The sequence below is a fragment of the Urocitellus parryii genome, chromosome 11, assembly GCF_045843805.1.
Source record: "Urocitellus parryii isolate mUroPar1 chromosome 11, mUroPar1.hap1, whole genome shotgun sequence".
In the NCBI taxonomy this organism is placed as follows: Eukaryota; Metazoa; Chordata; class Mammalia; order Rodentia; family Sciuridae; genus Urocitellus; species Urocitellus parryii.
In genome coordinates this window covers 30,395,482-30,418,680 of record NC_135541.1, presented here as the reverse complement: position 1 = coordinate 30,418,680, position 23,199 = coordinate 30,395,482, and the positions used below count along the sequence as shown (strand labels likewise).

The following is a 23,199-nucleotide window of genomic DNA, read 5'->3' as shown; positions in this document are numbered from 1 at the left end:
ACACACGCTCGAATTGGCTTGTACTACCCGTTAAAGGCAGGAGGTAGGGGGAACTAATATTTACACCTAAAGCGGCTTTGCTAAGAAACATCCCCTTAGTTACTCCAGATCCAAGTTTACTGATACAAGAGTTTATTTAAAAGATTAGCTTCTAAGAGACTTGGAAACTGTGCTAGTTTATTCGACATTCCTCTAGCGTATTTCCCTTTCTTACCCATATCGCCTGTGGAGCTGTCCTAACTGCTGACCTTTTCAAGATGGCTGCCCGAAGGTGCCACCCTCGGGCTCGCGCACCTCCCCAAGATGGCGGCGCCCGAGGCCTGGCGCGCCCGGAGTTGCTGGTTCTGTGAGGTAGCGGCGGCAACGACCATGGAGGCCACGTCCCGGGAGGCGGCGCCAGCGAAGAGCTCGGCCTCGGGCCCCAGCGCTCCCCCCGCCCTGTTCGAGCTGTGCGGGCGGGCGGTGAGCGCCCATATGGGGGTTCTGGAGAGCGGGGTGTGGGGTAAGTCGCGGGGTGAGGGGCTACCTCTGGCATCGAGCGGGGGCGGCCCAGCGGCCAGGGGGCGAAGGGGGCGAGGCCGGGAGGCCCCGGGCAAGGCCCATCCCCGGGCACTAGAAGCTAGATTGTTGGGTCGGAACTTGAATTCTGTGACTGACAGGGCTGGACAGAGTAAAGACCGAGACCAAATGAGCAAGTGGACCCTCACGGTGACCTGGCCGGGGGGCGCCGGGGGCAAGGCCAGGAGGCCCAGATTAGGGCAAAGCCTGCAGGACTTGGGCGACAGAGGCGGGACTGACGGGCCAGAGCAGCAAGCACCGAACTGACACCCGGCTAGACCGAGCTAAAGAATCTCGGATGTCGAACCGACGGGCAGAGGTGTTTTGGCCGACCAGGGCAGGGGCAGGGGACCGAGGATGGCAGGCCTGGCCCGGACCGAGGATGGCAGGCCTGGCCCGAGGCAAGAAGGCCAGGCCCCGGGCCACCTGAACTGATTCACTGCCTGTGGCCTCTGGTGTCTGCTGGGCACATCACGGGTGCCGGGTGCCGAGACTTGGAGGCTAAGCCGATGGGAGTGGGTGGAACAGCGGGTTGAAGAGCAAGGGTTAGGGGCTGGGGAGAGGCCGAAAGGCTCTGCGCCCGCGGCCTGTCTGACCGCCCAGGGCTGACCGGAGCGCACCGACGACCGGGGCCTCTGCTAAACTGACCGAGCGATCGAGTGACCCGCAGAACCGAGAGCACCGGAGGCCACAGGGATGGGCCTCAGCGGCTAGGTAGGGTGGAGAGCGGGTGGAGGGGGCCCGGAGCGGTTCAGCAAGGGAGGAAGGCTCGCGGGTTTGCCGGCGAAAGGGCCAAGGAGGCCCCAGGCAGGGCGATGGCCTGGGGAGCCCCGACTGCTGGGCTGGAATAGGAGGGGGCGCGTCGCGGCCAAGAGGCCTTGGTCCGAACGCGAGTGAACCGAGGCTCCAGGTCTGAGGTGCTGCAGGGCCGAGCCTCGGAGGAGGGTGGGCCGGCAGCCTGGGGCGCCAGGGTGAGCGTCTGGGAAGGAAAAACCGACTAGTTGGGCTGGTGGGCCTGGTAGGGGCGGAGAGGAGGCATGCTACCAGATGGGCACGCGGAGACAGTGCTGTGGGATGGGTACCGCTAGCTGCAGCTTGGCCTCTGAGGAGGGAAGCAGTGAGGACTGGTAGTAGAGAGTGAGAGGGGAAAGTGAGGGCCTTGCGAGGCCTTGGGCCCGACAGACTGGTGGTGTGAGGGGGTGGGGTCCAGAGGTAGGCTGAAGTCGGTGAGGAGGTCTCAGGCCAGGACAGGGAGCCCGGACAGGGCAGGGGTCAAGGGGGGGTGCTGAGAAGAAGAGGCCCTAGGCCTTGGAGCCTGTGGGGGAGGGGTTTACCAGGAGGCCTCTGGGGTGGTGGCAGCATCTTTGCCAGGAGAAAGACTCTGGTCAGGTCAGGTGTGGAGGCTTGGGACCCCAGTGTAGGGGTTTGGGTTACACCATGAAGAGGTGGCCTCTGGAAAAGGCCCTGGAGTTTGGAGAGTGGTCAGGGAGGCCCTTGGTGGTGGGAGTGGGCCACCAATCCTGAAGAGACCCAAGTTCCCTCCTGTAAAGGAGTCCTCAGATCCCTTGTGGGGAGGGGATTGTGGAGGCCCTGTGCCAGCAGCTGAGAAAGGTCAGGCTGACCCAAGGGAATGGAAGAAAAGCATCAGTGGAGCTGAGCAAGAACTCAGAAAACTCCTGGGAATGTGAAAGATCTATCTGCATCAGCCCAGAACTTCTGGGATGCTAATTCTGGCTAGAAGGCAAGAAGACTGAGTATGAAGGTTCCAAGTTGGGAAGAGGAAGCATTAAAGAAAGGTATAGCCTGGAAGGAAGCAAGGAAGAACCTAGCTTAAGAAGAATGGGGAAGGGAGGAGCAGAGTTTGTGGGTAATAAGGGAATGAATATTTCTGTGGCTTTGAGAAGGAGTGGGCAGACAGAGGGGAGCAATTTGAGGAAAAAGGGATAAGGCTCTGGAGGAACTTCTATGTTGCTTTTTTCTCCCCAGATGACAGTTTCCTGAATCTCCTTTTTCCTTCTCCCACCTCTGCTGTTCATGCCTTCACCATTATTACTGATTGAGTCCCCAGTGTGAGCTAAGATACAGCCAGAAAAGCCTTCCTGGAGGTAGCAGACTTAACACTGATTTGTGAAAGGAGGCATGAGTAGAGGCAATGGGAAAAAGGTAGTATGAAGAAACTTGAGTAAGGCATATACCTTGAATGTCAGTATACGAAATTTAAACTTTGAATCTTGAGTGCATTAGAGAGCCTTTGAGGGTTTTGAAGAGGGGAATGTCACCACCAAGATTAGGATGCAGAGAGACATGAGAGAGACTGAAGTCAAGAAGGGTAGTTAATCCAGATGATAGTTGATATGGCCTCTATTAGTGCAATAATATAGGGAATTAATACTTTCAGACTCTTGAATTTCAAGATTCAGTTATTTACAAGTAAAATTAAAAGTGGATCATGGGCCAGACAGGGTGGTGCACACCTGTAATCTCAGCAGCTAGGGAGGCTGACAGGAGGACTTCAAGTTCAAAGCCAACAACAAGGTGCTAAGTAACTCAGTGAGACCCTGTCTCTAAATAAAATACAAAATAGGGCTGGGGACGTGACTCAGTGGTTGAGTGCCCCTGAGTTCAACTCTCGGTACCAAAAAAAAAAAAAAAAAAAAAAATCATGGAATGGCGAGAGCCATTATATTCCAAGATCTTAGACTCGTTCTTGCTAGTATAGAGATGATATTGACATATTAATAGCCAGTATTCTGTGAGTTTATTATGGCCAGGCATTTAATCTTATAATATCATGAAGTAGTCATTATGATCTTCATTTTAAAATTGAGGAAGCTGGGTGGGTATGTGGCTCAGTAGTAGAGCATTTGCCTATCAAGTATGAGGCCCTGGGTTTGATTCCCAGAACCACAAAATATAAGTAAAATAAAATTGCAGAAGCCGATACTTAAACAGGTTACATAGTCTAAGAATTCACAGTTAACTAAGTAATCAGTCAGGATTTCACCCAGTTCCAAGTCTAGAGACTAAAGTCTTTAGACACCATACTACAATCCCTCCCAGAAAGAGAGAGCTGACAAGGCCAGTTTGGGTTGTTTTGTTGTTGTTCTATGCTGCTCTACCACTGAGTTACATCCCCAGCCCTTATTGAGACAGGGTCTCACTAAGTTGCCCAGGTTAGCCTTGAACTTGCAGTCTCCTGCCTCAGCCTTGTGAGTTATTGAGATTCCTGGCATGCACCACCAGACCTGGTGCAGTAAATTTAGAGTAAAGAGATTGTCTTTATTCTTCATAGTGTCTTTATTCTTCATAGAAAAGTACTAGTTCAGGTTATAGCAGTGACCCAAAGGATGGAAGTGGTCAGTCTGTAAGGGAATTGTGGTCCATGGGAAGGGAATTCAGAAAAGTTAATAAAGGACTTGTGACAGTGGAAAGATGATTGGTTGATTCCCTGAAAGTGGCAAGGATATTCCTGTTGGAGAGAACAGTATGACAAAGGCACAGAGGCAGAAAGCAGCATAATATGAATAGGTAAAAAAGTAATTTAATGTGACTGAAATATAGGTGGCAAAGCAGGGAGCTCAAGTTAGTAGGGAAGATTGTGAAGAAGCTTTTATCACACATATTCAGTAGGATATTTTTTGTGAAGTGGAAATGAACCCAGGACTTCATGCATGCTAGCTTCAATAGGATCTTTTGAATGCAGAATGTTTTTGTTATGCTTGTGTACAAGTGAACTGACCAGCTCCTAAATGATCATATCAGCGTGTTTTGTGAGATTATCGCGCTCTTACCCCTGAAATTCCAGCTGCCAACTGAGTGATTGAAGATACGTGGACCAGAGTTTAGACGAGACTTAAGTTAGCTTTTCCATGTTCCATGTATCATATGAGAAGTCTACTCTTCTGTTTTCCTTTCCAATAGAGTATATAATTCTTGGAACCCTGGGGGGAGGGAAAAGTAAACTTTCTGTGTTTTGGTTTTTGTAGCCCTCCCAGGCCCAATACTTCAAAGCATCTTACCTCTGCTCAATATATATTACTTGGAGAGGATTGAGGAAACTGCCCTTAAGAAAGGTGAGTATCTTTCTGTCTCTTTCTCAGTAAGTGATTGTGAACATGGTACCCTGATGTTCTTCAGGTAAATATTATACATTGATGCCTGCATAGAACTTTATGCTTTTCAAAAAGTTCCCTCATTCCTACTTTCTTATGATTCCCTGCAGTGTCCTGTGAAACATAGAACCAAGTATATGATCTCTGTTATTCTGATAAAAATGAAATACAGGCACACCATAATTAATACCAAAGCTAGGACTATACCCTACATATTCTGAATCTTTTATGGTCCGTTTTACCAAGCTGCCTCTCCTCACTGGGACACATCTGTTAACGGCTTAATATTTATCTAACTCTGATGTGCCAAGTATTATTCTAGAGAAATTCATTAACTCATTTACTCCTTTCAACAATGCTGTGAAATTATTAATTACATTTTACAGATGAGGAGACTGAGGTATAGAGAAATCAACTTGCCCAACATCATACAGCTACAGTATAGTTTGCTGATATTTAAACCTTGGCAGCCTGTCTTTAGGGCCAGTGCTCTTAACTACTCTGTCATATTACTCGTGAAGCTGGAGGACAACATGAAAGGCTGATGTACTTCACTCATGGTGGCCCGCAAGCAGCCAAGTAAGTGTGCTATTTCTGTCTACAGGTCTCTCCACTCAGGCTATCTGGCGTCGTCTGTGGGATGAGCTGATGAAGACAAGGCCTTCCAGTTTGGAAGTAAGTTAAGATACCAGGTAGAACTCTAGCCTAATCTTCCACAGGAAGAACAAGCAAATTACAGAGTGTGTAAACAAGCATGTAAACAGGAACAGCATGTAAACACAAGCCGGGAACTGGTAGAGTTCAGGGAAAGGGATGAAATGGATTTGGGATGGGGGCTCAGATGGTTTGTCACAAGTTTTGACCCATTTGGCATTTGCCACTAAATTGTTTGCCCACCATGTTACCAAAGGACACAAAACTGGGAAGGATATGACCACAACAGACGACAGAGCCAGAATTCCTAGAGTTCTGGACAGAGTTGGTGTAGTGGTCAAATAATTAAATGTAATTAACAGAACAAACCAAATCTTGAATGAATCCAAAAATTTCTAATTGTGTGGCCTCAAGGGTAGAGAATAAAATAGTCTGGGCTAGAAGCAGTTTATATAAAAAATATTGCTGGGTGCAGTGGCACACGCCTGTGATCCCAGTAGCTCAGGAGTCTGAGACAGGAGAATTGCAAGTTCAAAGCCAGCCTCAGTAAAAGCAAGGTGCTAAGCAATTCAGTGAGACCCTGTCTCTAAATAAAATACAAAACAGGAGTGGTTGAGTGCCCCCAAGTTCAATCCTCAGTACCAAAAAAAACACAAAAACATATGTATATTAAGGGGCTTTAGCCAGCAGTGTGCTGAAGCCATTCATAATGACTATACCCTGAGCTGTGTGAACTAATGTAAATATAATGTAGGCTGAAACACAAGGGGGGCCATAGTCCTGCCTGGCTCTGTAATGGTCAGGGTATCTATTCCTGGAGTATAGAGAAAGAAATCAAGCACATTGTGTGAGGCACATTTGGAAGACAAGATGTTATTCCTGAAAAAGAGACAACTTGGGAAACATGCACCATCTTGAAATACATGAATGCTATCACATGAAAGGGGTTAATAGACTGGTTCTGGATGAATGCTAGAGAACGACACACTTTTACCAAATTAAAGGTAAAATTGGTGATGAAACAAGCAAATTACAGAGATAATAAGCTTCCCATCACTAAGTATTCAAAAAGTATCTGGATAACTACTAGATAAGGGTGTTTTATAGGGAATTTAGCATTATAAAAGGGGTTGGACAGGATGAATTTTAGCATTCCTTTTAACATTGAGATTCTGTTATTTGCTGATTCAGATATAAATCATTGGAGTTTTTATTTAAGCAGACTATCTTTTGCTGCTCCATGATTAAGTGACAGAAATGATCTAGCTTAAATGAATATTTATTAAAACTTACCACATATCAGATGTTTTCTTTTTTTTTTAAAGAATTTAACCTTTATTTATTTGTTGTTTATTTGTTTTTATGTGGTGCTGAGGATCAAATCCAGGGCCTCACCTGTCCTAGTCAAGCACTCTACCACTGAGCCACAACCCCAGCCCCCACACATACCAGATCTTACCTAGCTGTCATAAGTGCATACATAGTTCCTCATCTTGAACTGTGGGGAAATCTACAAATAGATCAGGGATGATAGGATACTGCTATGAAACAAGGAAGCAGGAAGAAGGAAGTAAAGGAAAAAAGTCTTTCTTAGAAAATAGTATTGCAGCTGAAACTTATTTGATTAATGAGGCCAAATGACAAAGAGATTTAAATTGGAAATTTAATTTTAAATTTCTGGTGCTGCACTGGATTCAGTAACATTCAGTCCTATATCCTTCAGTTTTTTCACTTCCAGGTCTGGACTGAAACCATTGGTATTCAGCGTAATGACACTGAGGCCTATCAAAATCCTCAGATACTAGGCCTTATGAAGAAAAGAAGTGTATGTAAGAATAGTAGAAAACAGTAATGGCTTTCTGCCATCTTTCAGTAACATCAGATTCCCTTTGTCCCTGTATTTCACAAGCAGTATGGTTGACCAGCAGGTGGCGAATATTGTAGTATCTTAGAGAGGCTTTTTAAAAAAAATTTTACTTAAACATGAGAGTAGAATGTATTTTGACATATTATACATATATATGGAGTATAACTTCCTATTCTTGTGGTTGTACATAATGTGGAGTTATCAGTGGCCATGTATTCATATGAACATAGGAAAGCTGTATCCAATTCATTCTGTCTTTCCCATTCCCATTCTCCCTTGTCCAATCCAGTGGAACCCCCCACCCCCCAACACACACAGAGACATTGTGAGTCAGCATCCACGTATCAGAATATTAGGCCTTAGATTTTTTAGGATTGGCTTATTTTACTTAGCACTACTTAGCATGAGAGTTTCCAGTTCTATCCATTTATCAGCAGATTCCATACTTTTATTCTTTATGGCTGAGTAATGTTCCATTGGGTATATGTATCACATTTTCTTTATCCATTCATCAACTGAGGGACACCTAGGTTAGTTCCATAGCTTAGCTATTGTGAATACAGCTGCTGTGAACATTCATGTGGCTGGGTCACTATAGTATACTGATTTAAGTCCTTTGGGAATATGCTGAGGAGTAGGATAACTGGGTGAAGGCTTTCTTTATTCAACATTATCTTAAGATGCCTGAAAAAAAATTTGTTATCCTGTTTTCTTGGCTCAAAGCATTTCAGAACATTTAGGGTGCCCGAGCTTAGTGACATAAAAGTTACTTAGGCAGAGGTCCTGGCTTGGAGCAGATCTATTCCAGATGTCTTCTGCATGACAGCAACTTTCATCTTACTTATTCATGACTCAGAAACACTTATCAAGGACGGGGGTGTGGCTCAGTGGTAGAGTGTTTGCCTAGTGTGCAACATCCTAAGTTTGATCCCCAGAACCACACACAAAAATCACCACTTATTGAGAACCTATGCTAGGTCCAATATATCATTTAAAAGCAAGACTATTTCAAACTATGGGGCTGAGATTGTGGCTCAGTGGTAGGGCACTTGCCTAGCACTGGGTTTGATCCTCAGCACCACATAAAAATGAAGGTATTATGTTTATCTACAACTAAAAAAAATTATTTTAGAAAAAGGAATATTTCAAACTATGGGGCTGGGATGGTGACTCAGTGGTAAAACACTTGCCTAGCACGTGTGAGGTACTGGGATATCCTCAGTACCACATAAAAATGAATGAATAAAAAAAGGTATTGTGTCCATCTGCAACTAAAAAACTTTTTTAAAAAGTAGTATTTCAGGGCTGGGGATGTGGCTCAAGCGGTAGCGCGCTCGTCTGGCATGCGTGCGACCCGGGTTCGATCCTCAGCACTACATACAAAAACAAAGATGTTGTGTCCGCTGAGAACTAAAAAATAAATATTAAAAAAATTAAAAAAAAAAAAAAGTAGTATTTCAAACTATGGAGTACTAGTGTGCATAGATCTGTATGATACAGTAGATACACTGGTAATAAAGCAGTGGGGAAATGAAGGGTGATTCAATAAATGGTTCTTTAGCAATTGGTTAACCATTCAGAAAAAATTTAGAGCCTCATTTTCAACATGCTCAAATAATTTCTATTTGATTAAAGATTAAATTGTAATAAGTAAAAGCACAAAACAACTAAAAAATAATAAAGGTGACTCCGTTTCTAATCTCAAAATGCAGAGTGCTAATTATTAAATGCGCAAAAGAAAAATAATATGGGGCTGGAGGAGTAGCTCAGGTGATAAAGCGTTTGTCTAACATGTTTGAAGCCCCAGGAAAGAATATATGGACTAATTTAACCACATAAAAGGCCAACACCATAAACAAAATTTACAAAGCAAATAAACAATATTGTCAAAACAAAAGGATGCAGAGAAAAAGAAAACATCCAAATAGAATTTAAAAAGTAAAGTTTTAGAAGCTGGACATGGTGGTGCACACCTGGAGTCCTAGCTACTTGGGATGTTAAAGCAGGAGAATCACAAGTTTGAGGACAACTAGAGCAATTTAATAAAACCTTAACTAAAAAAAAAAAAAAAAAAAGCAGCCGGGCACAATGGCTCACACTTGTAAACCCTCCCATACTTGGGAGGCTGAAGCAGGAGGATCACAAGTTCAAAGCCAGCCTCAGCATCTTAGGCACTAAGAGATTCAGGGAGACCCTGTCTCTAAATATTTTTAAAAAGGGGCTGGGGGCCAGGGTTGTGGCTCAGTGGTAGAGTGCTTTCCTAGCATGCGTGAGTTACTGGGTTCAATCCCTAGCACCATATGAAAAAATAAACAAAATAAAGGTATTGTGTCCATCTGTAACTAAAGAAATATTTTTAAAAGAGGGGGGCTGGGGATGTGGCTCAGTGATTAAGTGCCGCTGGGTTCAACCCTGGTACCACAAAAAGAAAAATGGATATAGCTCATGGTAGAATGCTTGTCTAGCATGTGCAAGTCCTTGACTTCAATCCCCAGTACAGCAAAAATAAATTTAAAAATTGCCAGGCACGTGGCACATGCCTGTAATCCCAGCAGCTCAATAGGCTGAGGCAGGAGGATCGTGAGTTCAAAGCAAGCCTCAGCAATGGTGAGGCACTAAGCAATTCAGTAAGACCCTGTCTCTAAAAAATATAAAATAGGGCTGGATATGTGGCTCAGTGATTGAGTGTCCCTGAGTTCAATCCCCAATACCCCAAAATAAACAAATAAATAGAAAAGATCTGGACAAATCATAAAATACACAAAATCTCCAATAAAGTGAACATTTAGTCCCATTGATGTTTAAAAAAACAAAAAAGGAAAGTAAACAGGGTGTGATAGTGCATGCCTATAATCACAGAGACTCAGGAGGCTGCGGCAGGAGGATTGCAAGTTCAAACATGGACATGGTAGTGCCCACCTGGAGTCCTAGCTACTTGGAATGTTAAAGCAGGAGAATCATGTTCAGTGGTAAAGTGTCCCTGGGGTTCAATCCTCAGTATGGTTAAAAACAATATTAGGTGAATTATTAATAAGGTACATCTATATTAAAATCACATTCTAAAAATGTTTAACTGGGCATGGTGGCACACACCTGTTGTCCCAGCTACTTGGAGAAGGCTGAAGCAGAATGTGAGCCCAAAAATTTGAGCACATAGTTTCCAAAAGAGACCCAGTTTCCAAGGAAAAAAAAAAAAAGAAAACCAAATATAATTTTAAAAATATTTAAATACTGGGCCGGGGTTGTGGCTCAGTGGTAGAGCACTTGCCTCGCATGGGTGAGGTACTGGGTTCAATCCTCAGCACCACATAAAAATAAATAAAGATATTGTGTCCTATCTACAACTAAAAAAAAAAAAATTTAAATATTTAAATACATGGTGGTATAGCTGGGCACTGTGATACATGCCTATAATCCCCATCAACTCAGGAGGCTGAGGCCCTGTCTCAAAATGAAAAATAAGAAGGGCTGAGAATGTGGCTCAGTGGTTAAGTGCCCCTGAGTTCAATACCTGGTACCAAAAAAAAAATGAATAAAAAATAAAAAGGCTGGGGGGTATAGCTCAGTGGTAGAGTACCTGTGGGTTAAACCCCAGTACCTCACATATATACATATGTATATGGTGGTGTAGTGGTCAAAAAAAATCCAGCATTTGAAACTTCAAAATTGTCTCAATGTTGTAAAAAAAAAATGTATATAACTATTCACATGTACATATATACTCTAGAGTTGGTTTACACATGACTTTTTGGTCTGCTTCTTTATCTTTCCAAAAACAAAACTTCTCTTTACAAGCTTATGAACATTTGGTGGCTCTAAAAATTTAGCAGAAGAAAATATTTAATGCAGTGATTTATGCCTTTAACCCCAGCAACTCAGGAGGATAAGCAGGAAGATGTCAAGACCAGCCTCTGCAACTTAATAAGGACTGGGGATATAGCTCAATGGTAAATGGCCTCCTGAGTTCAATCCCCAGTACCAACACCTCCTCACACACACAAAAAAATCCATTAAAAAAAAACTATGTAGCTGGGTGAAGTGGCGCACACCTATAAATAATCCCAGCTATTTGGGAGGCTGAAGCAGAATTGTGAGTCCATGTGTTTAAGACCAGCCAGAGCAACATAGTGAGACCTTGTCTTTAAAAAAAAAAAATAGTCAGCTACAGTGGCACATACCTATAATCCCAGTGGCTCAGGAGACTGAGGCAGGAGGATCATGAATTCAAAGCCAGCCTCAGCAAAAGCAAGGTGCTAAACAACTCAGTGAGACTCTGTCTCTAAATAAATACAAAATAGGGCTGGGAATGTGGCTCAGTAAGTGCCCATGGGTTCAATCCCTGGTACCAAAAAACAGAAAAATTAGCCCTCCCTAGTTTGTACACATGCTACCTCCTTCCCCACCAGTGCCTGAGCTGCCAGCCCATTGAGAATTGACCATTATTGTGTTGGTGAGCAGGTGTCACTTCTCATTGGCAGTGCCTCATTTCCCTTACCCTCCCACAAAACAAAGTGTTTAAATCACTTTGCATTGTCTGAGCTATAGTTCACAAAATGAATAACTTGGTCTAAGTCATGTATTTTTCAGCTTTGACATTTTAACACAGATTCTTCCAAAAAGTGGTGGTGGAGGAGCTGGAATTGTAGGTCAGCACGTGCAAGGCCCTGGATTCCATCCTCAGCACCACATAAAAATTAAATAAAGGTATTGTGTCCAACTACAACTAAAATAAAATATTTAAAAAATGGTGGTGGAATAAAATACCATGAACTGTTCTTTGCTTATGGATTAATTCATGACAAAGAAGCCACTGAGATAGCTAACTTTACACATTTAACCCTCACAACAGCCCTATAACATTGTTATATTTATCTCCTTCACTTTACAGATAACAAAGGCAAAAAGACCTCAGTGAAATAGCTTGCCTACTCGGGCATATACAAATATGTGACAATGAGTCCTACCATTATGTATACCTATAATGCCTAAAGTGAATGGCAGACCCAGAATTCAAGTTTGAAGGACTCTGGCTCTAGAGAGCACGTTCCCTATCACTGTCATGCTTCTCACTGCAGTTATATTTGAGGCATTCCAGTTGCAAGTATTTTAATTTTTTTAATGTAGTGTTGAAGATCAAACCCAGTGCCTCACGTGCTAGGCAAGTGCTCTACCACTGAGCTACAGCCCCAGCCTGCAAATATTCTTTACCATTGTCTTCATTAGTCATTAACTTGTCAGTAAATATTTAGTAGTTACCTAACCTACATTTCCCCATGCACTTTATGCAGAAACCACCATAATATCTTGTAAAGGTCCAGATTTTATATCTATCTCATGTGAAGTTGAAGCCTTGATAGTTACCTGCCACTGTCTTTCAAGACTGTGCATGTGGACCAGCAAATCGGTGGGAAAGATAGGACCTGAAAGACTTAGGAATACTCTTCAACCCCACTCAAAACCGAGCAGGGGGGCTAGAGATGTATCCCAGTGGTGGAGCACTTGACTGGCATACAATAAGGCCCTAGTACCATCAAAAGACAAAAAGATGCTGAGCAGAGATCTAGTTTCCAGCTATTTTTTCCTGCTCCTAATACCATGCTGCTGGTGAACAAGGACCTTCTCTGTTACTGCCACAGGGACTTCAAGCATGAGGAAGTTATTCCTAATTAGTATCACAGCAGGCAGAGGCTAGGGCAAAAGTAATGACACTTGCCAGAGGAGAGTAGAGGCCTACATCCTGCTGAAAACCTCATTAATTGGGCGGTTACTCTGATATGGAGGAGTGTATGGATGTAGAGTAAGAACCAAATAGAAGTGTTTTGACTTTTGGTCTTGGGAACCTTTTGGCCCTTACTGCCTTTGCTTTGGGCTGAATAAGGACCCTGCTGTTAAGCAAGTCCATCTGGGCAATTAGCTGCTTTAGCTACAGCAGCAGTAACATTTACTTTGTATTTTACAGTTTTTATGAAGTAGGTGACCGTATCCACATCAAACAGAAGGAAAAGGGTCAACACTATAGTCACAGCTGGGATCCATGTTGAATTTGGCAGGCTTCCCCCTGCGTTGGGATTGGATGAGGACTTAGTGATGGTCTTTAGTTAGAAATTCTGGGGATAGGTATCCATCTTTGTCTCAGAGTGCCCTTTTGAATTAGGCAGAAGTCCTTCCTAATCTCTGACACACTTCAGTCATCTGGGGCAAGTTTTTTTTTTTTTTTTAAAGATGCCTGAACCAGGGCTGGGGATGTGGCTCAAGCGGTAGCGCGCTCGCCAGGCATGCGTGCGGCCGGGGTTCGATCCTCAGCACCACATACCAACAAAGATGTTGTGTCCGCCCAGAACTAAAAAATAAATATTAAAAATTCTCTCTCTCTCTCTCTCTCTCTCCCTCTCTCTCTCTCTCTCTCTCTCTCTCTCTCTCCTCTCTCTTTAAAAAAAAAAAAAAAAAAAAAAAGATGCCTGAACCTTACCTCAGATATTCCATATAGAATCACCAAGTTTGGATACCTGACATATGAATTTTGAGTTGGGGGGGCGGGTAAAAAAAAGTTCTGTAGGAAATTCTTATATATGCCAAAGGTTGAAAATCCCATATCAGAATAGAATGATGGGGGCTAGGGTTGTGGCTCAATGGTAGAACGCTCACCTAGCACGTGCAAGGCCCTGGGTTCAATCCTCAGCACCACATAAAAATAAATAAAGGTATTGTGTCCAATTACAACTAAAAAATTTTTTTTAAAAAAGAATGAAAAAAAAAGAAAGTTCAATGTCCATCAAAGTAAATAACTTGTCTTAGAGAAAACAAATCTAAGATTTGATTCTTCTCACCAGGAATTTCTCATTTAGTTAAGACATCTACAAGGCTAAGAAATCAAACACCATGGAACAGTGTACAACAGTTTAAACTGAAGTAGAGAAATCCCAAAACTAAACAGCCTTATAGAAGCTTAAAGTTCAAAGCACCTTTGTGAGGCCCTGTCTCAAAAAATAAAAAAGGGTAGGGATGTGGCTTAGTGACTAAGCACCCCTGGGACAAAAAAAAAAAAAAAAAAAAGAGAATGACATGTTAACTCCAGCATGGTTGTGCACATCTGTAATCTAAGCAACTCTGGAGGCTAAGGCTCGCAAGTTCAAAGCCAGCTTCAGCTTAGGCCATAAGCAATTTTAAGATTGTAAGGAACTACTGGGATTTTAAAGCAGAATAATACATTTGAAGTAGTATTTCATGAAGAGGACTTCAGTGGGCTCATGCAAAATAGTTTGGGAAGGGATTAAGGGAACAAAGAGTAATCAGGAAGCTAATAAAGTGGTCAAGTGTATAATCATAAGGAGCTAACCAAAACTAGTGGTGATAAGATCGGAAAGATGCAGTCATGTTCTAGATACAATTAGGAGTGAGTTGTGAGACAATACAGCAAAAAAAAAAAAAAATGGTGTCTGGTTAGGAGTGGTGGCATACCCATACCCGTTAGCCCAGCTACTCATGAGCTGAGGCAGGAGGATCACAAATTTGAAGCCAGCCTCAGCAACTTAGAGAGACCCTGTCTTAAAAAAAAAAAAAAAAAAAGAAAAGAAAAGAAATAAAGAATGGTCTCTGAAATCAGATTTCCTGGGCTCAAATTTTTGTGTATATAGTCCTAAGGATTTAATCCAGGGGAATTCTACTACTGAGCTACACCCTCAGCCCTTTTTTACTTTGTGACAGGGTCGTGCCAAGTTGCCCAGGCTGCCCTTGAACTTGCCAGACTCTCCTGCCTCAGCCTCCAAAGTTGCTGAGATTACAGGCATGTGTCACCATCCCCAGCTAGGGCTCAGATCTTGATTTCTACTTACCAGTGATAACACTACCAGTGCCTGGTGCCCCCCCCCCCGAAATTTAGATTTTTAGTTCAATTGATGAAAAGAAAATGACTCTGGGCTGGGGATATAGTTCAGTGGTAGAGCACTTGCCTAGCATGTCTGAGGCCCATAGTTCAGTCCCCAGCACACATACACGCATTCCTGCATCAAAAGTTTCAGGAAACCATCAAAAATAGTTTCAACTTGATTTGCCTACTGTAAAATAAAATTATTCTGTTCCTCGGGCAAGCACAACATACTTTATTCTACAGGAAAGCTAATTCCCACCCCCACCCCCCATACAGGGAATAGAACCCAAATGCACTCTACCACTCAGCTACATCCTCAGCCCCTTTTGAGACAGGGTGTTAAGTTACACAGGCTGGCCCCAAGCTCCTGATCCTCCTGCCTCAGTCTCCTGAGTAGCTGAGATTACAGGTGTACACCACTGTGTCTGACTAAAGTGCTCCTTTCATTTATTTTGTAATGTCTTAGTTTTCTTATCTATAAAATGAGGTTAATAGTAATACTACACACTTCGAAGATGTGATTTAATTAATTTGTATCATGTAGAACATTGCCTGGCTCAGTAAGTGCTCAGTAGTTTGCTATTGGAAGGAAATTAGGATAAATTTCATGGATTGCACTCTTAGTATCATGACTGTCTGGCATGTTTTCTACTTTCAGAGTGTTACCTGTTGGCGAGCCAAGTTTATGGAGGCCTTTTTTTCCCATGTTCTACGTGGGACCATTGATGTGTCTTCCGATAGGCGTCTTTGTGACCAGCGCTTCTCACCTCTTCTGCACAGCTCCCGCCATGTCCGACAGCTCACCATCTGTAACATGCTGCAGGGTGCAACTGAGCTAGTGGCTGAGCCCAACCGCAGGGTTCTGGAGACCCTGGCCAGTTCCCTGCACACCCTCAAGTTCCGCCACCTGCTCTTCTCTGATGTGGCTGCTCAGCAGTCACTTCGGCAGCTGTTACATCAGCTTATTCACCATGGGGCTGTCAGCCAAGTGTCGCTGTACTCCTGGCCTGTGCCTGAGTCAGCCCTTTTCATCCTTATCCTCACCATGAGTGCTGGTTTCTGGCAGCCAGGCCCTGGTGGCCCACCCTGCCGCCTCTGTGGAGAGGCCTCCCGAGGCAGGGCCCCATCCCGCGATGAAGGGTCCCTATTGCTTGGCTCACGCAGGCCTCGCCGGGATGCTGCTGAGCGATGTGCTGCAGCCCTCATGGCCACCCGGCGTAAGAGTGAAGCCAAGCAGATGCCTAGAGCTGCAACTGCCACTCGGGTAACTCGCAGGAGCACACAGGAGAGCCTCACAGCAGGTGGGACAGACCCTAAGAGGGAGCTGCACCCTCCAGCCACCTCCCATGAGGCCCCTGGTACCAAGCGGCCACCCTCTGCTCCAGCTACCACCTCCTCTGCCACCTCTTCCACATCCTCATCCAAACGGGGTCCAGCTAGTTCAGCCCCACAACCTAAGCCCTTAAAGCGTTTCAAGAGAGCTGCAGGAAAGAAGGGTGCTCGCACCCGTCAGGGGTCTGGTGCAGAGTCTGAAGACCTGTATGACTTTGTTTTTATTGTGGCTGGTGAGAAAGAGGATGGTGAAGAAATGGAGATTGGGGAAGTAGCTTGCGGAGCTTTGGATGGATCAGATCCCAGCTGCATAGGGCTTCCAGCACTGGAGGCCTCCCAACGATTCCGCAGCATCTCCACCTTGGAGTTATTCACAGTTCCTCTCTCCACGGAGGCAGCTCTGACACTATGCCACCTGCTGAGTTCCTGGGTGTCTCTGGAGAGCCTCACACTCTCCTACAATGGTGAGCACTCTGGAGGGGCAGGTTTGGGCTAGGATCTCCCAGCAGCACTAGCTGTGTGCCTAATCCCTAGGGGGAAACTGGGAATATGATCAGGAAGCTGGAAATGTAGTTCAGTATGCTTCACAGGGGGCAAAAGGCAAACGCAAAAACAGTAGCAAGCTGGGCATGTTGACACATACCTGTAATTCCAGCAACTTGGAAGGCTGAGGCAGAGGATTCCAAGTTTAATGGCCTTGTCTCAAAACTTTATAAAGGAGCAAGGGGTGCTGGGGATATAGTAGTAGAATGTGTCTGGGTTTAACCCCCCAATAAAAACAAAACGGTAGCAGATTGTCATTGTTAAGAGAGGAACATGAGGTCTGTAGGCTTGACTCATTGTTGAAAGCAGGGATTCTGAGGAATGTGAGATAAGTCAGTTAGATCCGGAAGCATTCCAAAGACAAGTGGGAAAATAAAATGTATGCAGAACCAGCCAGGGTTTGGATCCCACTAGTCACACCGAAGCATCTGTCTAGACATGGTGTGGGACACTTTTTTTTTTTTTTTTAAATAAGACCAGCAAATTGCAAGGCAGTCCTCAGTCCTTTCCCACCTGCTGTGCTCAGCTAGTAAAACTTCAACTTTGGCTAAAAAAAAGCAATCAGCCTATGCTGCTACCCGCTGCTGGAGAAAAGTCACACACCTGTGCACATGGTGCCTACATTCATGGGCATTACCTTCTTAAGAACCCAGTTTGTAATAGCAGCTCCCATTCCTACTCTGCCATTTCCAAGCCCTTCCTCTTTTCCCTCCTACTTCACAAAAAGAAAATAGAAGCCATCACACCTGAACTCCTTCAACTTAGTTTTAACCAGTCCATAAACTCTATCCTTTTCTCCTTCACCATAATGGAAGAGGTGAAGAACACTAACACTAATTCTTCCATTAGCACTCTGGACCCATTTCTCCCAACTTCTTAGAGAAACTTGCTTCTAAATGCCTTAGTAATAACCTATGTATACTATTTAGTATATGTTTGACATATTTCAAGTATCCTCAATATAACAATTTAATCCTAATAACCATCCTATGAGTAAGATGGGTGTGGTGGCGCATGCCTGTAATCCCAGCAGCTCAAGTGCCTAAGGCAGAAGGATTATTATAAACAGGGTTGAGGATGTGGCTCAGGGGTTGAGTACCCCTGGATTTAATCCCCAGTATACTCCCCAAAAAATCCTATGCTTTTAACCATTCTATGCTGCCTCCTCCCTTCTTTTCACTGTCTCCCCACCAAAAACTACCACTGTATCTCTCTTCATCTATATCCTCTTAACTACCCCCTATTCTCTCCTGCTCAACACAAATTTAGTCTATCTCCACGTATATTGTAAAGGACCTGGATCACCAAGTTCCTTGTTACTAGATGCAATGTATACTTTTCAATCTCCATCTTACATGTATCTTGGCAGCAATTGCTATTAATAATCTTCTTTGTGAAGTATTTCCACTACCTCAGCAATCCAAATGTTTTCCCTCTCCAAATGCTACTAATGTTCTGAGTTCCTCACAGTTCTCCCACTTCACACATCCTTCCAGGACAATTTCATCCATTCCTGTGGCTTCAGTGGCCAACTATCAATGATTCCTCATTCTATGAATTAACCCAGACCTTCCCCCTCAGCTTCTAGACCCATGTATCAAACTGACAACACCTTATTCATGTCTAACCTTGGATGTACCTTCTATATATTAATCTTATGTTCTCAGTGATATCAGAGTTGGCTTAATTGTACAATGAAACCAGAATTCTGCCTCCACTACATATATATTTGGTCATCAGATCCCATTTTTCTCTCAAATCCATTTATTTCTCTACCCCTACATCCTTCATTCAGGCTACCATTATTCCTTACTTTGGTTTCATTTCAACAGTTCTCCTCTCTATAGTCCCTTGTGTACTGCAGCACAAGGATTCTTCTAAACTTGCAGATTTGAATGACTTGTCAGTTATCTAAAAACCTTTCCATGGAACATCCCCATACTTTACTTCAAGAGTCATTCATGTCTTTGCTCCTGCTTACCTCTATAGTTCTATCTTGAATGCTTCCCTTATATTTTACATACCCAGCTATAACAAATATTTTTAAATTTTTTAATATTGGTGGGTATTTTGCTCATTTATTTATTTGCAGTGCTGAGAATCAAACCCAGTGCCTCACACATGCTAGGCAAGTACTCTACCACTGAGCCACAACCCTAGCTCTGTGACAAGTATTTTTTAGTTCTTAGAACCTGTTACTCCTTAACCTTCTATATGTCCTTTCTGTGCCACAACCACTCTTCTCTCTTTTCTTAACCTGTCTCCTTTATTCTTTAGGACTCAACTAGAAAGCCCTTACTGATAATAAGGCAGACTAGGTGTTAGGTATCCAAACCTTTGTACTTTCATCATACTCTACTTTCCGAGTTCCATCACATGTGCTGCTTACTAGTGTCTAACACCCCACCCCCCCGCAAAAAAAAAAAAAAAAATCTCATCGCATACTTAGTTATTGGATAAAGCTTAGATAAATAAACAAATCGACAGTAATCAGCACAGTCCGGAAGGGAACAGATTCCAAGGATCCTTCTGGGTCCTATTTACTCTGTGGAACATGGATTTCATTTTAGTTTCTTCCTGTGCTAAGGATAGAATCCAGAGCTTTGAACCTGCTAGACAAGAACTCTACCACTGAGCTACATTCCAATGTAGATGTGATTATCTTTCTCCATCCCAATCCCACTCAATTGAGTCTCTAATGTATTCCCTTTTGGGTCACTGTTACTCTGCTACTCAGTTTATACCTGTTCCCAATGGTCTATAGGAGAGCAAACCACCTCTTCAGCCTAGCTTTCAGGACTTCTCACATGGACTCTACTGTCCCACCCTTTAGATCTCAGTTTCCTGAGCCCCCATCTAGCCAGAGAAGCCTTCAAAGTCATTCCTTGCCTTCTAGCTGTAACCCTTGGCTATACCTTCTTTGTCTAAAATTTTATCTAAGGCCAGGCTTCTTCAAAAAACTACTTGGAACCCAGAAATCTGAAAACCTTTACTGCTCTCTGAACCTGGCATTCTGCTGCTAGTACATGCCACCTGCCATATTTTTTTCTTCCGTTTTGTGACTTGCCCTGATATTTGAGGGCATAGCCCAGTAGGCATCAGTTTGCTGGTTCCCTGAGGAAAAAGCAAGAGAGATAAATAATTGAGACAAGTTGTTTTTAAAAACTGGATTTGGTAGTAATGGAAATACTTGAATGTCTCTAAATGTTAATGCTATTGACACTCCCCCATGACTCTTTCCTGTTGTAGGCTTGGGTTCTAACATCTTCCGCCTGCTGGACAGCCTGCGGGCCCTGTCAGGCCAGGCTGGATGTCGCCTCCGTGCCCTGCATCTCAGTGACCTGTTCTCACCACTGCCCATCCTGGAGCTGACACGTGCCATTGTGCGAGCCCTGCCCTTGCTGCGGGTCCTCTCTATTCGTGTTGATCACCCAAGCCAACGGGACAACCCTGCAGTGCCAGGGAATGCAGGGCCCCCTAACCACATAGTTGGGGATGAGGAGATACCAGGTGAAGTACTGCATGTGTATGCACACACATATCTCCACAAAAATATGCATGTGCATTTGTGTGGGGAGGAGAGGAGGACCTCCACTCCAGATCAGCTTCCACTCACTCCTGGCTGAGCTGTAATCTGTTTCCTCTTTGGAGGCTACAGTTCTGTAAGGTAACCTTGGGCTAGACAGAGCCCAGACCACCATAAACCCAGAAGAGTGACCTTGGCCATAGTTGAGCCAAGAACCAAACTGACCTTCAGATCAGTTTAGGTCCCCCTGCTACACATTCCCTTAGTTCTATGACTTTTATCCCCCAACAGTACATACCTTATTATACCTGGATGTGTCTGAGTGGTTTAGTCTACCTAGACTAAAAGCTCTATGAGGGAAAGGGCCAAATCTCCTATTGAGTGCTTTATTCCCAAAACCTAGCAGAGTTTCTGAAACTCAAGGCCAAGTAGATAAATGATTTTCTTAGTGAATACCTTAAAGATGGAATGGGCCCTACTACGGGAGAAAGGTAGACATGAACCAATAAGAATCTTCTCTCCCTGTCACATCTAGAAAACTGTCTGGAGCAGCTGGAGATGGGATTTCCACGAGGCGCCCAGCCAGCCCCACTGCTTTGCTCTGTTCTGAAGGCCTCAGGTTCTCTGCAGCAGCTGTCCCTGGATAGTGCCACCTTTGCCTCTCCCCAGGATTTTGGGCTTGTGTTGCAGACACTCAAAGGTAGGATCCAGCCGGTGGAAGAGGTATAGGCAGGAATCTAGCATTGCTTTCTGGAAACATTAAGGTTGGCCCATGGTCTCTGTCTCCTATCCAGAGTACAACCTAGCCCTGAAGAGGCTGAGCTTCCATGACATGAATCTGGCTGACTGTCAGAGCGAGGTGCTCTTTTTGCTACAGAATCTGACTCTTCAAGGTGAGTTCCTATTCCAGAACCTAGACATCTTTGTTCTTATTGTGGTTCTTCCACTGTCTCACTAAGTGAGCAAACCAGTGTTCTTTTCTTCACCTTGTATCCTCAACTATAAAGAACATAGAACCTGTATGAACCTCCTTCTGAAAGTCCCAAACTCAACTCCTCCTCTGCAAACACTGAGAAATTACTCTTTTAGAGTATCTCACCCAAAAGTATTTCTTATTTTTCAGAGCTTGGCAGAAATAGTGGTGGTGGGGAGAAATAAAGGTGCTGTGCCAGTTTCTCATAACCTTGTCTCTAATTTTCACACCTGTAAAGAGGGTGGTCAGTGGATACAGAGGGAAAGAAGGAAGTGAATGGGGAAGTGTACATGCAGTAACATTTAGGCTTACTCTCTCATTTAAATCCTTATTTAGTTTCAGCCTTGCTTGCAGATTTGGACAATTCCTTCCCCCTTCTGGGTTTCTATAAAATGTTTGCATACTTTGCTAGGGCCACCTGGGGCAGGAGGGGCAACACCAGTCCTAATACAACCATTAGAATTTACTCTAATTTCTCTTGACAGAAATTACCTTCTCCTTCTGCCGTCTGTTTGAGAAGCGCCCAGCCCAATTTCTGCCTGAGATGGTGACTGCTATGAAGGGCAACTCGACACTGAAGGGCCTTCGGCTGCCAGGGAACCGCCTGGGTGGGGACCAGACCCTAGGGAGGGAGAGGGGAAAGGAGCCAGGCCTTTGACCTAGAAACTCACTACGTATAGACACAAACCTCTCCACTGGGAATAGGAAGGTTGGAGTATAAACATTTATGTGCTGGGGCTTTAGGAACTGATAGGCTAGGCTTCTCCTGGTCAGAGTCAGGTTGGAATACCCACATTCCTGTTCTTGGTAGAGGTAATGGGCACTTCTCCCCTTTTATCTAGGGAATGCTGGCCTGCTGGCCCTGGCAGATGTTTTCTCAGAGGATTCTTCCTCTTCTCTCTGTCAGCTGGACATCAGGTACATGGTAGTGGGCAGGGAGGGATGGGACCACAGGATATCTAACAGGGATGAATTGCTTCCTGGATATCTAATCTATCTCATCCCTACCAGTTCCAACTGCATCAAGCCAGATGGGCTTCTGGAGTTTGCCAAGCGGCTGGAGCGCTGGGGCCGTGGAGCCTTTGGTCACCTGCGTCTCTTCCAGAACTGGCTGGACCAAGATGCAGTCACAGCCAGGGAAGCTATCCGGCGGCTCCGGGCCACCTGCCACGTGGTCAGCGACTCGTGGGACTCATCCCAGGCTTTCGCGGATTATGTCAGCACCATGTGATGGGGCCCATACCTCACAGATCCATGCTCAGTACCATCAGCTTGCAGGGGCTGAGGCATGGGCTTCCCAGAATCCCCAATCACCAGTTCTGTCTTTCTCTTTCTGCCACCCTTTCCCTCTCTTTTCCATCTTCCCTGGCACTGAGGTTCTGGAGGCCTTGACAGGGCCCAGCAAAGACATTCTCACAGCTGGGTTTAGAGCCTTTGGGCCCCTTACTCAAAACCAGAGAACCCTGGCCGAGAGGTTATAGTGGTCATCACTATCACTGAGGATAGCCCCCTCCTGGGGTCCTGCCTTCCCACCTCAAGCAAGTACCCAGGCTTTAGAAAAGTATAGGAATGCCTACTACCAGGCCTTTTCCCTATGGGCTTACCACACTGTTCCCAGGCCTCAGTCCCTTTCATACCTTTATTCCTTTCTTTTTTTTAACCAGAAAAGTTTTTCTTATAAAATAAATTTTGGGCAAACATCATGCAGCCCTTCTTGATGATTTTCTCCCAGAGAACAAAATTCAGCAGGACCCTTGGGGCAGGTAG

At 44.4% G+C, this 23,199-nt stretch overlaps 1 protein-coding gene across 1 annotated transcript; it reads left to right on the top strand.

Annotated features, from left to right (window-relative positions):
- The first annotated feature begins 33 nt into the window (after positions 1 to 33).
- On the top strand, positions 34 to 23,113 carry Lrrc41 (leucine rich repeat containing 41). Its single transcript, XM_026397698.2, has 10 exons — positions 34 to 502; positions 4,545 to 4,631; positions 5,275 to 5,345; positions 15,717 to 16,854; positions 20,183 to 20,443; positions 20,995 to 21,159; positions 21,254 to 21,352; positions 21,918 to 22,040; positions 22,275 to 22,350; positions 22,444 to 23,113. The coding sequence occupies exons 1-10, from the start codon at positions 304 to 306 to the stop codon at positions 22,661 to 22,663; spliced, it is 2,439 nt and encodes an 812-aa protein (XP_026253483.1). The 5' UTR covers positions 34 to 303; the 3' UTR covers positions 22,664 to 23,113.
- Positions 23,114 to 23,199: the final 86 nt, after the last annotated feature.

What these genes read in the sequence shown, in the direction of transcription:
- Lrrc41 (XM_026397698.2), top strand. Translation starts at nt 304, where the DNA reads ATGGCGGCGCCCGAGGCCTGGCGCGCCCGGAGTTGCTGGTTCTGTGAG. An exon ending in GGAAACTGCCCTTAAGAAAG is followed by an intron (nt 4,632 to 5,274) that starts GTGAGTATCTTT and finishes TTCTGTCTACAG; the next exon opens with GTCTCTCCACTCAGGCTATC. An exon ending in GCTGCCAGGGAACCGCCTGG is followed by an intron (nt 22,041 to 22,274) that starts GTGGGGACCAGA and finishes CCTTTTATCTAG; the next exon opens with GGAATGCTGGCCTGCTGGCC.